Source organism: Oryctolagus cuniculus, chromosome 10, assembly GCF_964237555.1.
Source record: "Oryctolagus cuniculus chromosome 10, mOryCun1.1, whole genome shotgun sequence".
NCBI lineage: Eukaryota > Metazoa > Chordata > Mammalia > Lagomorpha > Leporidae > Oryctolagus > Oryctolagus cuniculus.
Window position 1 is genome coordinate 97,087,540 of NC_091441.1, and position 13,489 is coordinate 97,101,028.

The 13,489-nt window shown below is 42.0% G+C and overlaps 1 protein-coding gene across 49 annotated transcripts in view; it reads left to right on the plus strand.

Annotated features, from left to right (window-relative positions):
* PBRM1 (polybromo 1) overlaps positions 1-13,489 on the plus strand; it is a 134,873-nt gene that overhangs the window by 42,927 nt on the left and 78,457 nt on the right. For all 49 annotated transcript variants that reach the window (XM_008260786.4, XM_051851571.2, XM_002713243.5 and 46 more), the window contains 4 exons: positions 2,999-3,084; positions 3,747-3,842; positions 4,840-4,931; positions 7,178-7,391. In XM_008260786.4, the coding sequence (XP_008259008.1) occupies positions 2,999-3,084; positions 3,747-3,842; positions 4,840-4,931; positions 7,178-7,391 (488 nt within the window). The remainder of the gene's footprint in view (positions 1-2,998; positions 3,085-3,746; positions 3,843-4,839; positions 4,932-7,177; positions 7,392-13,489) is intronic.

A 13,489-nucleotide genomic window follows, 5' to 3' on the forward strand; every position in this document is an offset into this window, starting at 1 on the left:
TAGGGTCAATCATTTTTATAGAACTACTTTATTGATATATAATTCAAAAACCATACATTTCACTCCTTTAAAATCCACAATTTAATGGTTTACAGTATATTTCCAAAATTGCACATCCATTACCTGGAGCAATTAGCCATCACTCTTCATTTCCCCCCAAGTCCTAAGCAGCCACCTATGATCTGCATGTTTGCTTTTCTGGATATTTCATAGAGATAGACTCATACAGTATGTGGTATCGATTTCTTCATGTTTTCAAAATTCATCCATGTTGTATCCTGTGCCAGTACTCTATTCTTTGTATTGCTAAGTAATATTTTTTTAAAGATTCATTTATTTATTTGAGAGGCGGGGTGGAGCGGTCTTCCATCCATTGGTTCACTCCCCAAATGGCCACAACAGGCAGAGCTGTGCCAATCCAAAGCCAGGAGTCAAGAACTTCTTTCAGGTCTCTGATGCGGGTACAGGGCCCAAAGACTTGGGCCATCTTCTACTGCTCTCCCAGGCCATAGCAGAGCTGGAAGTGGAGCAGCCAGGATTCAAACCGGCACCCATTATGGGATGGTGGCACTGCAGATGGCAGTTTTACCTGCCATGCCACAGTGCCGGCTCAATACATTTTAAATTTCCACCAGTGATGTAAAACTGTTGAAGTTTCTTCACATGCTCACCAACCCTTGTTTTCATTTTTGTTTTTATTTTATTCTATGCATGCTAGTGGGTGTGAAGTAGTATGTTATTGTCGTTTTGATTTGCATTTCTATAATGATTGATGATGCTAAACATCTTTTGTTGTGCATATTGGCTATTTGTATGTATTTGGAGAAATGGCTGTTCAAGTCCTTTGCCCATTTTCAAATTTTAAATTAGGTTACTTGTTATTTTTTACTTGTAACAGTTCTGTATATATTCTGGATATTATCAGATATGTGATTTTCAAACACACCTATTCTTTTTAATTTCATGATATTGTCCTTTGACACACAAAAGTTTTTTTTATATTTGATGAAGTCCAGTTTGTCTATTTTTTTCGGTTGCTTGTGTATTAAGTGTCACATCAAAGAAAGCATTGCCTAACCCAAGGTTTTCTTCTTCTTCTTCCTTTTTTTTTTTTTTTTTTTCCCGGCCAGGCGGAGTTAGACAGTGAGAGAGAGAGAGAGACACACACACAGAGAGAGTTATAGACAGTGAGAGAGAGACAGAGAGAAAGGTCTTCCTTCCATTGGTTCACTCCCCTAATGGCCGCTACGGCCAGTACTCCGCTGATCCAAAGCCAGGAGCCGGGTGCTTCTTCCTGGTCTCCCATGCGGGTGCAGGGACCCAAGCACTTGGGCCATCCTCCGCTGCCCTCCCGGGCCACAGCAGAGAGCTGGATTGGAAGAGGAGCAACTGGGACTAGTACCTGGTGCCCCAACTGGAACTAGAACCTGGGGTACTGGCACTGCAGGTGGAGGATTAGCCAAGTGTGCCCCGGGGCCGGCCCCCAAGGTTTTCTTCCAAGAATGTTTTAGTTTAGCCCTTATATTCTGATCTTTAGCCCAGTTTGAATTTCTTTTTCTGTAGTTAAGGAAGGAATCCAAATTCATTCTTTTCATAGGATATCATTCCAGTGCCATACATTGAAAATACTATTCCTTCCCGCATTAAACTGTCTTGGCACCCTTATTGGAAATCAGTTGACCATAGGTATATGGGTTTGTTTTTGGATTCTTGGCTCTACTCCATTCATCTAAAAGTCTTTTCTTATGCCAGGCAAGGTTAGTTTTTGTTCCTTTTTTTTTTTTTTTTTTTTTTTTTTTTTTTTTTTTTTTTTGTTAAATATTGATTTAGTCCCGGTATTTAAACTTTGTAAATATAAATAGTAATGTGTGGTATAATTCACAATATAAAATGACTGCTTCATTCTCTTCTGATTTCCTTTCAGAAGTTTTGTTATTGAATAGTTGCTTATAGAAATGGCTTCAATTAATCATACATATATCATTTTGAGATTCTTAGCAAAGGGTACTCAGAAGACCTTTTGGTGGTAAAACCATTTGGACTTTCTGAATGCTGACTCCAGTGCTCAAAATTGCTACTAATTTTTGGAAGTTAATATTAACTTTTATCATTTGTCTTTTAAGAAATTTTGAAAATCAATAATGAATTCTAGGGTCCTTGTATTTTCAGTCCTTGATGAGATATTTTCATAGTACAGTACTAATTGTTGATTAAGAATTTTACTTTTGATCTAATTTTCCCTGAATCTCATTCCAAAGAGAAGAGAAACTTTTGATTTGATATGTTAATATGCTGCTATTTAAGTGAGTAAATTCGTCCAAAATCTATGTGCATAGCCTTTTTTTTTTTTTTTTTTTGAGAGGTAGAGCTACCAGTGAAAGGGAGAGACAGAAAGAAAGGTCTGTCTGTCCGCTGGTTCACTCCCCAGAAGGCCACAATGGCCTGAGCTACGCCGATCTGAAGCCAGGAGCCAGGTGCTTCCTCCCCGTCTCCCACGTGGGTGCAGGGGCCCAAGGATTTGGGCCATCTTCTACTGCTTTCCCAGACCATAGCAGAGAGCTGGATCAGAAGAGGAGCAGCCAGGACTAGAACCAGCCCCCATATGGGATACTGGCGCCTCAGGCAGAGGATTAACCTATTGCGCCACAGTGCCAGCTCCATGTGCATAGTCTTTAATCTAGAAGTACAACTTTGTTTCAACATGTAGGTCAGTGTATACAAATAAAATTCGTTGTGTTTTATCATTAGATCTTTATTTACATATTACTTGACTAATTATAAAAGGATGCAGAACATTTTAACTTTTAATTGTGGACATCTTTATGAATATGTTTTAGAAGCTTGTGGAAAGGTTAGAGGATGCAAGTTTGTGGATATTGAGAGGAAGTCTGGTGCTTACACAAAGAGCACCATAGAAAATGCCCAATGCATGAATGAGAATATTTTAAACTCCTTTTTTCAGTTCTTTTTAAAAAATTTGATAATTTTATCTTGACAGGATGCAAATTCAATTAAAAAAATATTTTATATGAAAAAGGCAGAAATTGAACATCATGAGATGGCAAAGTCAAGTCTTCGAATAAGGTAGGTTAAAATATATGTAAAATTTTTTTAAAGATTTATTTATTTATTTGTTTGAAAGTGTTACAGAGAGGCAGAGGCAGAGAGGGGGAGGGGGTCTTCCATGCACTAGTTCACTCCCCAGATGGCCACAACAGCCAGAGCTGTTCCAATCCAAAGCCAGGAGCCAGGAGCTTCTTCTGGGTCCCCTATGCAGGTGCAGGGGCCCAAGCACTTGGACCGTCTTCTACTGCTTTCTCAGGCCAGAGCAGAGAGCTGGATTGGAAGTGGAGCAGCCGGGACTTGAACTGGTGCCTATGTGAGGTGCCGCCACTGCAGGTGGTAGTTTTATCTGCTAGGCCACAGCGCTGGTCCTAACAAGTCTTAATTCTGGGATTTTGTTTTCTCCTACCTGAAATGGGAAGATTGGCTGACCACTTTCAAAGTTTCTTTTGAGTCTGAGATTTGTTTCTGCCCTAGGTTCTCTTGTAACCCATAGGACTGGTCCTGGTCCGTTTTCTCCAGCTTCCCCATGACCTGGAGTAGAACCTGCTGTGTAGTAGAGGTTCAGAATATTTTAGCATTTCTATTTAGAAAAGAAGAAAATAGTTGTCTTCCTTTTGTTTACCCAACATTCTGATTTCAGCTATCAAGCTTCTGAACTATCTTGTCTTATCTCTGGATAGGACTCCATCAAGTTTGGGTACAACCAGGCTGACAGGTCCTGCGCACAGTAAAGGCAGCCTTAGTGAGGACAGAAACCCCGCCAGCAAGTATTACCGGTGAGAAAAGAGTGTTTTGTCTGAGAGCTAACCCGTGTGTAAGGATAGGCATACTGATGTTTGCCTGATAGCTATTTGGAAGTAATATTTTTGGATATACTTAGATTATTATGGGGTTTGTTATCAAATGCTTTATTTAAAAGATTGAAGTGCTATGGGTGGTTTTTAAAAAGTAAGTAGAAATGTGTATTATGAGAAACTATGCATGCGTTTCAGATTTTTTTGCAATAAAGTAAGCTTTTTTTTCCCCCTATTTTGAGAGGCAAAAAGACAACTTCCATCCACTGTTTCACTCCCAGAATGCCTTCCGTGGTCAAATCTGGGCCAGACTGGGAGCTGGGAGCCCATAACTCTCCTAATGCATAGCAGGAACCCAGCTACCTGAGCCTTCACCGGCTGCCTCCCAGGGTCTGCACTAGCAGAAAGCTAGAATCAAAGCCAAAGCCGGTACTTAAACCGAGGCACTCTGAAATGGGCCATGAGCATGTGGGTTGCTAGACCAAACACCCACTCCAAACTTACCTCATTCCATTTTCCATAAATGTTTTAAAGGACCCTCATAGAGCAGGCCCACTCACTTCAGACAATGCTAAAGCCTTGTGTATAGTTACCAATAAAATGTGTGAAGTTACCAATAAAACTAGAAGGTTTTGTGTCCATATGAGAATCTTAGCAGAGAATAAGCAGTAACTGTGAATGAGTAATTATTTTCCATAAAGTAGGGCGTAAGGAATGTTATACTGCACTCAAAAAGTAAATTGTAAGTAGCTTCTTTATTTTTCTAGGCTATCAGCACTCCTTCATTTCGGAGAGGAAAAAAAATACTTTTCTTGGCTAAGATTAATTGTGGGAAATATTAAGCACAATATTAATCACAGGAGGCGGTTGAATAGATATTAGTTTTCTATTAATGTTTTGTTAGCAGTTCATATTTTTTATGTAGTAACCAAATTATTATACCATTTCCTGTCTGAGAATTGTTTGTTTTTCCTTGTAGTAATAAAAGAACAGTCCAAGGGGGTCGTTTATCTGCAATTACCATGGCACTTCAGTATGGCTCAGAAAGTGAAGAGGATGCTGCGTTAGCTGGTAGGTATTAGGATGTGATGAATTAAATACCTTCTGAATGGCTCCTTCTGGCTAAGGGAAATTGCAGTGACTGGTCTAGCCTGGAGTTATTGGTTCTTGGAAAATGTACTATTTGGTTGTGTGATTTACCAAAAGCTTATTGCTTTCTTTTGTGTTAAAGCTCATATCTGGGGAAATAAATACTTTTGCAAACACAAGTGTTTTGATAATATAGTAGATCCCAGTTTAAAACCTATAAGAGGCCGGCGCTGTGGTGTAGTGAGTGAAAAGCTGCCTGCAGTGCCAGCATCCCATATGGGCGCCAGTTCGAGTCCTGGCTGTTCCACATCAAATCCAGCTCTATGCTATGGCTTGGGAAAGCAGTAGAAGATGGCCCAGTTGCTTGGGCCCCTGCATCCATGTGGGAGACCTGAAAGAAGCTCCTGGATCCTGGCCTTGGATCTGCATAGCTCCAGCCATTGTGGCCAACTAGGGAGTGAACCAGCAGGTGGAAGACCTCTCCCTGCCCCTTCTCTTTCTTTGTAACTCTTTCAAATAAATAAATAAATCTTAAAAAAAAAAAAAAAACTATAATAATAAATAGTGAATACCTGTGAAACTGTTAAGAAATCTCAGAAAGAAATCTGTATCATGTTAGGTTTTCGATCCATTGGCTTCTGTTTCCACTGGGGTCCAGCATCTTCCTTGACCAGAGCTTATGGTTTAAAGTTAGATAGAAGTTACATTCAGAGCAGTGTGGTAAATTGGCATTTCAGTGGCCGGTAGACAATATTAGGCACCAGAAATCAGTGTAAACACAGTTAATTTATTAAAAAAAAAAACATAACCCATAGCTATTAAGGTATGTTTGATTTCTTTGTCTTCTCTTAAGTATGATACCACAATATGTGATTTCCTTTTACTATAGGTATTTTTTATGTGTTGAATTATTCTAGCATACAATATGATTTTGTAATTAGACCATGACATACCAAATTAATTGTTTCGTATTTTTTACAAAATCTGTTGTTTTTAAGATCTGTTTATTTATTTGAAAGGGAGTGCTACAGAGGGAGGGACAGAAAGAATCTTTCATCTGCTGGTTCACTCCCCAGATGACTGCAAAAACCAGATTTGGACAAAGCTAAAACCACAAGCCAGGAACTCCATCCTGGTCTCCCACATGAGTGGCAGAGGTTCTGCTTGGGCCATCTTCCTGTGCCTTCCTAGGCAGTGTTAGTATTACCTGAGACTGGTGCTTACACATGACACTGGCCCAGAACAGACAACTACTTAGTAATGTTCTTACCTAGGAGTACATAACAATTATGGTTATTCTGATTCATCAAGAAAATTCATAGTTCTTAGATACTGTTATAAGAATCCAGGGAAGGGGTTGACATGGCATAGCAGGTAAAGCTGCCACTTGTGTTGCTGGCATCCCATATGGGTACTGGTTTGTGTCCCAGCTGCTCTACTTCTGACCCAGCTCCCTACCAATGGCCTGGGAAAAGCAGAGGAAGATGGCCCAGGTGTTTGGGCCTCTGCCACCCAACTGGGACACTTGTATGAAAGCTTCTGGCTCTGACCTGGCCCAGCACTGGCCATGGTGGCCATCTGGGGAGCAAACTAGTGAATGGAAAGTCGGTCAAGCTTTGTTTCTCTCCCCCTTTCTCTCTCTAATTCTTTCAAAATAAATAAATCTTGAAAAAGATATAAAATTCATGAAAATGAACAATATGCCTTACATTACTGTAGGAAGGATTACGTGTTTTATTTGGGAGTTTCTATGGTTAGCTTCTACCGCAAAATTACTTTGAGTAGGGAATATATCATTCTTCTTATTAGATCAGTGGAGTAAAACCACAGAGACTTAAGGCTAAACTCTGATAGTATCAGCACAGTCTAAATTGATAGCATCCCAAACTTGATATTCTTGCTTTAGTTCTGAGATATCTGAATGGCTACTTGCTCCCTTTGTCCAAACATAGCACGAAGTTTCTGAAGAAGGCACGTTTAAAATTATTTGCAGTTTTTTTAAAACCAGTGTTAACTTTTAGACTGTAACATTCTATTTTTGTGTAATATTTCTCTAAACATGTAGTTGTATTAAACATTATCTTTAGGTTACAAGCTATTCTTTTAACATAATTACTTTTAAATATCCGTAGTTAAATCTGGAAGGTGTTAAGCTTTATCGTTCTTCTGTCCTTTATTTCTTTCTTCCCCTTTTAGAAACTTTTTTTTTTTTTTTTTTGTCTTTCCAGCTGCCCGTTATGAAGAAGGAGAGTCAGAAGCAGAGAGCATCACTTCCTTTATGGATGTTTCAAATCCTTTTTATCAGCTTTATGACACTGTTAGAAGCTGTCGGAATAACCAGGGGCAGCTAATAGCTGAACCCTTTTTCCATTTGCCTTCAAAGAAAAAATACCCTGATTATTATCAGCAAATTAAAATGCCCATATCACTACAACAGATCAGGTAAGGTCTCTCTGCTTACTTAGTATACATCCATTTCTTGTGATTGAGCCTGAATGTACATGTTCTTTCCTAGAATGGATAAAGATTTTAAAGGTTAAAGAATGCTTTTTACCTCAGATTTTAATGGTTCATTTGTCTTACAATTGAGCAAAGTACAAAAATCTTTTCACTTGCACCTTTTATTAGTATTTTAATTGGGGCCAGTGTCATGGTACAACGGGTTAAGTTGCCTCTTACCATGCTGGCATCCCATATGAACACTGGTTTGAGTCCCAGCTACTCTGTTTCCAATCCAGTTCCTTGCTAATGTGCCTGGGAAAGCAAATAAAAAACAAATCTTAAGAAACAAACCAGGCTGGCGCCGCGGCTCACTAGGCTAATCATCCACCTTGCGGCGCCGGCACACCGGGTTCTAGTCCCGGTCGGGGCGCCGGTTTCTGTCCCGGTTGCCCCTCTTCCAGGCCAGCTCTCTGCTGTGGCCAGGGAGTGCAGTGGAGGATGGCCCAAGTGCTTGGGACCTGCACCCCATGGGAGACCAGGAGAAGCACCTGGCTCCTGCCTTCGGATCAGTGCGATGCGCTGGCCACAGCGCGCCGGCCGCGGCGGCCATTGGAGGGTGAACCAATGGCAAAGGAAGACCTTTTTCTCTGTCTCTCTCTCTCACTGTCCACTCTGCCTGTAAAAAAAAAAAAAGAAAAGAAAAAAGAAACAAACCGGCCGGCGCCGCGGCTCAATAGGCTAATCCTCTGCCTGTGGCGCCGGCACCTCGGGTTCTAGTCCTGGTTGGGGCACTGGATTCTGTCCTGCTTGCTCCTCTTCCAGACCAACTCTCTGCTGTGACCTGGGAGTGCAGTGGAGGATAGCCCAGGTCCTTGGGCCCTGCACCCACATGGGAGACCGGGAGAAGTACCTGGCTCCTGGCTTCAGATCAGCGCGGTGCGCCACCTGCAGCAGCCATTGGGGGGTGAACCAACAGCAAAGGGAGACCTTTCTCTGTCTCTCTCACTGTCCACTCTGCCTGTCCAAAAAAAAAAAAAAAAAAAAAAGAAAGAAACCAACCAACCAACCATAATGAAATATTACTTCATATCCGTTAAGATGGCTAAAACAACAAGAACAACCAGAAAATAATAAATATTGGCAAGGATATGGAGAAACTGGGACCCTTTCTGTTGGGAATAGCAATGTAAAATGGTGTTGCCTGGGGCTGGCACTGTGGTGTAATGGGTAAAGCCACCGCCTGCAATACCGGTGTCCCATATAGGCGCCGGTTTGAGTCTCAGCTGCTCCGCTTGCGATCCATCTGTCTCCTGTGGCCTGGGATGGCAGTACAAGATGGCCCAAATCCTTGGGCCCCTGTACCCACGTGGGAGACCTGGAGGAGGCTCCTGGCTTCAAATCATTTTAGCTTTGGCTGTTTTGGTCATTTGGGGACTGTACTAGCTGGATTGAAGACCTCTCTCTCTGGTTCTGCTTCTCTCTGTAACTCTTGTCTTTGAAATAAATAAAACAATTATTAAAAAAAAAAAATCCGAGCCCTGCTCTTGATTTCGAATAAATGATGGCTCAAGTATTTGGCTCCCTGCTACCCATGTGGGGGACCTGAATTGAGTTCTGGGCTCCTGACTTCAGCCTGGCCTTCCCTGAGTGGCAGTTGGGAAGTGAACCAATGGATGAAATTCTGTTCTATCTCTCTGTGTCGTTCAGATAAATAGATTTTAAAAATTGAAGCATAGAGCAGATGTTGTGGCACAGTGGGTTAAATCAACATGCCTATATCCCTTATCAGAGCAGTGGTTTGTCTGTGCTTCCAATGCAGCTTCCTGCTAATGTACCTGGGAGGCAGCAAGTGATGGCTCAAGTACTTGGGTTCTTGCTACCCATGTGGGAGACCTGAATGGTGTTCCTGATTCCCAGCTTAAGCCTGGCCCAGCCCTGGCTGTTGTGGGCATTAGGGGCATGAACCAGCAGATGAAAGATCTCTTTCTCCCTCCTTCCCACCTTCCCTCCTTCCCTCCCTTCCTTCCTTCCTTCCTTCCTTTCAAGATTTATTTATTTGAGAGTTACACAGAGAGAAGGAGAGGCAGAGAGAGGTCTTCCATCCGCTAGTTCACTCCCCAGTTGGCCGCAATGCCTGGAGCTGCAGTGATCCAAAGCCAGGATCTAGGAGCTTCTTCAAGGTCTCCTACACAGGTGCTTCTTCCTGGTCTCCCACACAGATGCAGGGGCCCAAGGACTTAGGCCGTCTTCTACTGCTTTCCCAGGCTATAGCAGAGAGCTGGATCGGAAGTGGGGCAGCCAGGACTTGAACCGGTACTCATATGGGATGCCGGCACTGCTGGCAGTGGCTTTACCTGCTGTGTCACAGCGTCACTTTTCATATATCACTGCTTTATATATACTCAAAAGAATTGAAAGCAGGGGAAAAAAGGAATTTGAATCAGGTTCTGAAAGAGAACCTCATTGTTCACAATAACTGGTACATGGAGCAGATGAATAGATAAGCAAAATGTCTAAGCAATAGACTTTTTTTAAGGTTTATTTTTAATCTTGTTTGAAAGGCAGAGTTACAGAGACAGAGACAGAGATCTCCCATCCGCTGGTTTACTCCCCAAATGGCCGTAACAGCCAAGGCTGGTTGCCAGACCGAAGCCAGGAGCCAGGATCTTCTTTTGAGTCTCCCATGTGGGTACAGAGGCCCAAAGAATTGGGCCATCCTCCACTGCTTTCCCAGGTACATTAGCAGGGAACTGTATCAGAAGTGGAGCAGCCAGGATTTGAACCAATGCCTATAAGGGATGCCGGTGCTGTAGGTAGTGGTTTTACCCACTACACAACAATGCTGGCCCCAGAATGATGGAATTTTTTTTAAAAAACAATCCTCCAGATTTTTTTTGTTTAAGATTTATTTATTTATTTGAAGGACAGAGTTACAGAGAGAGAGAGACAGAATGAGTGAGATCTTCCATCCACTGGTTCACTCCCCAGATGGCCACAATGGCCGGAGCTGGGGCAGTCTGAAGCCAGGAGCCAGGAACTTTTTCCAGGTTTCTCATGTGGATGCAGGGACCAAGCACTTGGGCCATCCTCCATTGCTTTCCCAGGTCATTAATGCGGAGCTGGTTTGGAAGTGGAACAGCTGGGACTCAAACTGATGCCCACATGGGATGCTGATGCTGCATGCGGTGGCTTTGCCCACTACGCCATGCCTCTGGCCCCAGCAATAGACTTTTTTTTAAAATTTTTTTAAGATTTATTCATCCATTTGAAAATCAGAGTTAAACAGAGGGAGAAAGAGAGGTCTTCCATCCTCTGGTTCATTCCTCAGTTGGCTGGAGCTGCGCTGAGCCAAAGCCAGGAGCCAGGAGCCCTCTCTGGGTTTTCCACGCAGGTGCAGGGGCCCAAGGACTTGGGCTGTCTTTTAGTGCTTTCCCAGGCCACAGGAGAGAGCTGGATTGGAAGTGGAGCAGCCAGGACTTGAACCACTGTCCATATGGGATACCGGCACTGCCAAATAATGGCTTTAGCCCTACGCCACAGCGCCTGCCCCTAGACTTTTTAAAAGGAAAGAAATTCTGGTATGTGCTATAACATGAATAAACCTTGAGAAGTTTTGCTAAGTGAAATAACTCACTCACAAAAAGATCAATACTGTATGATTCTACTACGTGAGATACTCAGAAATCATAAGATGGGGCAGACGTAGACATCTGGCACAGTGGTTCAAACCCCACTGGGGTACCTAATTTGAGTTCTGGTTCCACTTCACACTTTCTTCTAATGCAGACACTGAGAGGGAACAGGTCCCCATCACTCACATGGGAGACCTGGTTGGAGTTCTTGGCTCCTGACTTTAGCCCGGCCTGGCCTGGCCTTTGCTGCTGCAGGGATTTGAGGAATGAATCAGTGAATGAATATTTCTCTGCCTTTCACATATAATGGGTGCTATTTAAATTTTAAAAATCATAGAAACAAATTAAAATGGTGATTCTCGGGAGCAAGAAGTTTAATGTGTTGGGTCAGTTTTACAATGCAAAAAGATTCTGGAGATGGATGGGGGTGATGATGGTACAACACTATGGATGTATTTAATACCAGTGAACCATGTACTTTAAAATGGTCAAGATGTTCAAGTTTATATGTGCTTTACTACAATAAGAAAAGAGAAAATGAGAGAAAAATGGTAATATTTTCCTCAACACCCATATTCTACCAAGACTTTTTCCTTTTCAGATTTATTTTTTTCTCTTTTATGACAGCTTACAAAAATTAGTGATGTAGTATATTCTTGGGCTTTCTGTTTTCCAGACAAAAACAAAGCTCATGCACCTTTTATAAGTAGATCTTGAACTAATATAAAAATTGAGATCAGGTAACCAATATTCATCGTAAAAATTCAGAACATTCTAAAGAATAAATAGCTTCAAGAAAAGTAAACTGAGAATCCTAAGTTAAAATCAGATGCTTTTTTTAAAATCATTCAGTTTGTATTCTATGTTTTAATCAGTCTCTGTGACACTTGATGTTTCCTGTATGTTTTGGCTCCTTTCATACATCTTCTCATAAATTTTCAGTGATATAGTACTTTCTAGAAATCAATAAAGATTTCCTAGACTTTTGTGTGGGAAAAATAGTGGGGAAAAAAGGACTTGATTGGTCCAGCTGTGCTGCCTTTGTTTCAATTAAAAATAAGTTTAAAATAAAAACATGAGGGATGTGTGTGTGGCATAGCAGGTAAAGCCACTGCCTGCAGTGCTAACATCTCATATGGACGCCGGTTCAAGTCCCAGCTGCTCCACTTCTAGTCCAACTTTCTGCTATGGCCTGTGAAAGCAGTAGAAGGTAGCCCAAGTCCCTTGGGCCCCTGCACCCACATGGGAGACCTGGAAGAAGCTCCTGGCTCCTGGTTTCAGATCCCCCCAGCTCTGGCTGTTTTGTCCATTTGGGGAGTGAACCAGCAGATGGGAGACTTTTTCCCTCTGTATTTTTCTGCCTCTGTGTAACTCTGCCTTTCAAGTAAATAAATAAATCTAAGAAATAAAAATAGTAAAAAATAAGTACTATTGTTAAAGATGGTATTTTGTAACTTCCAAGATGTGAGTTAAGTTTTGGAGTATAACCAGATACAGTCAAGAAGCAGATCAAAATATCTTAATGGTCAAGATAAGCATAAACTAGTGTTTACCTGATGTCTTCATTCTGGATAACTAAGCTTCTACATAGTAGGAATTAAAAATTTATATACTTGCTGAATTCTGGGATAGAAGGTGGACTAACAGTTTGTGGTTTTGTCTTTGTAACTTCTGTTTCTATCATTTGATCAATAAAATTTGTGCTGTTTTTATTTAATCCAGCCTTTAGAAATCTTGTATACAAGCAGTTTATTTGGCATTATTACAATAACACAGAAATTAAAGCTGTTACATTCAGGGGCTGGCACTGTGGGATAGTGGACTAGGCCTCCACCTGTGGTGCTGGCGTCCCATTTGGGTGCCGGTTTGAGTCCTGGTTGCTCCTCTTCTGATCTGGCTCTCTGCTACGGGCTGGGAAAGCAGTAGAAGATGACCCAAGTGCTTGGGCCTGTGTACCTATATGGGAGACCTGGAGGAGGCTCCTGGCTCCTCGCTTCAGATCAGCGCAGCTTAGGACATTGTGGCCATTTTGGGAGCTAACCAGCAGATGCAAGACCTTTCTCTCTGTTTTTCCCTCTCTGTCTCTGTAACTCTTCCTCTCAAATAGATAAAATCTTCTTTTTTTTTTTTTTTTAAGATTTGTTTTATTTATTTGAAAGACAAAGTTAGAGAGGCAGAGAGAGAGAAAGAGGTCTTTCATCCGCTGGTTCACTACCCAGATGGCCACAATCGCCAGAGCTGCGCCAATCCAAAGCCAGGAGCTTCTTCCAGGTCTCCACGTGGGTGCAGGGGCCCAAGCACTTGGGCCATCTTCTACTGCTTTCCTAGGCCACAGCAGAGAGCTGGACTGGAAGAGGAGCAGCCAGGACTAGTATCATCACTTGTATGGGATGCTGGTGGTTCAAGCCAGGGCTTTAACCCACTGCGCCATAGCACTGGCCCCAAATAGATAAAATCTTTAAAAAA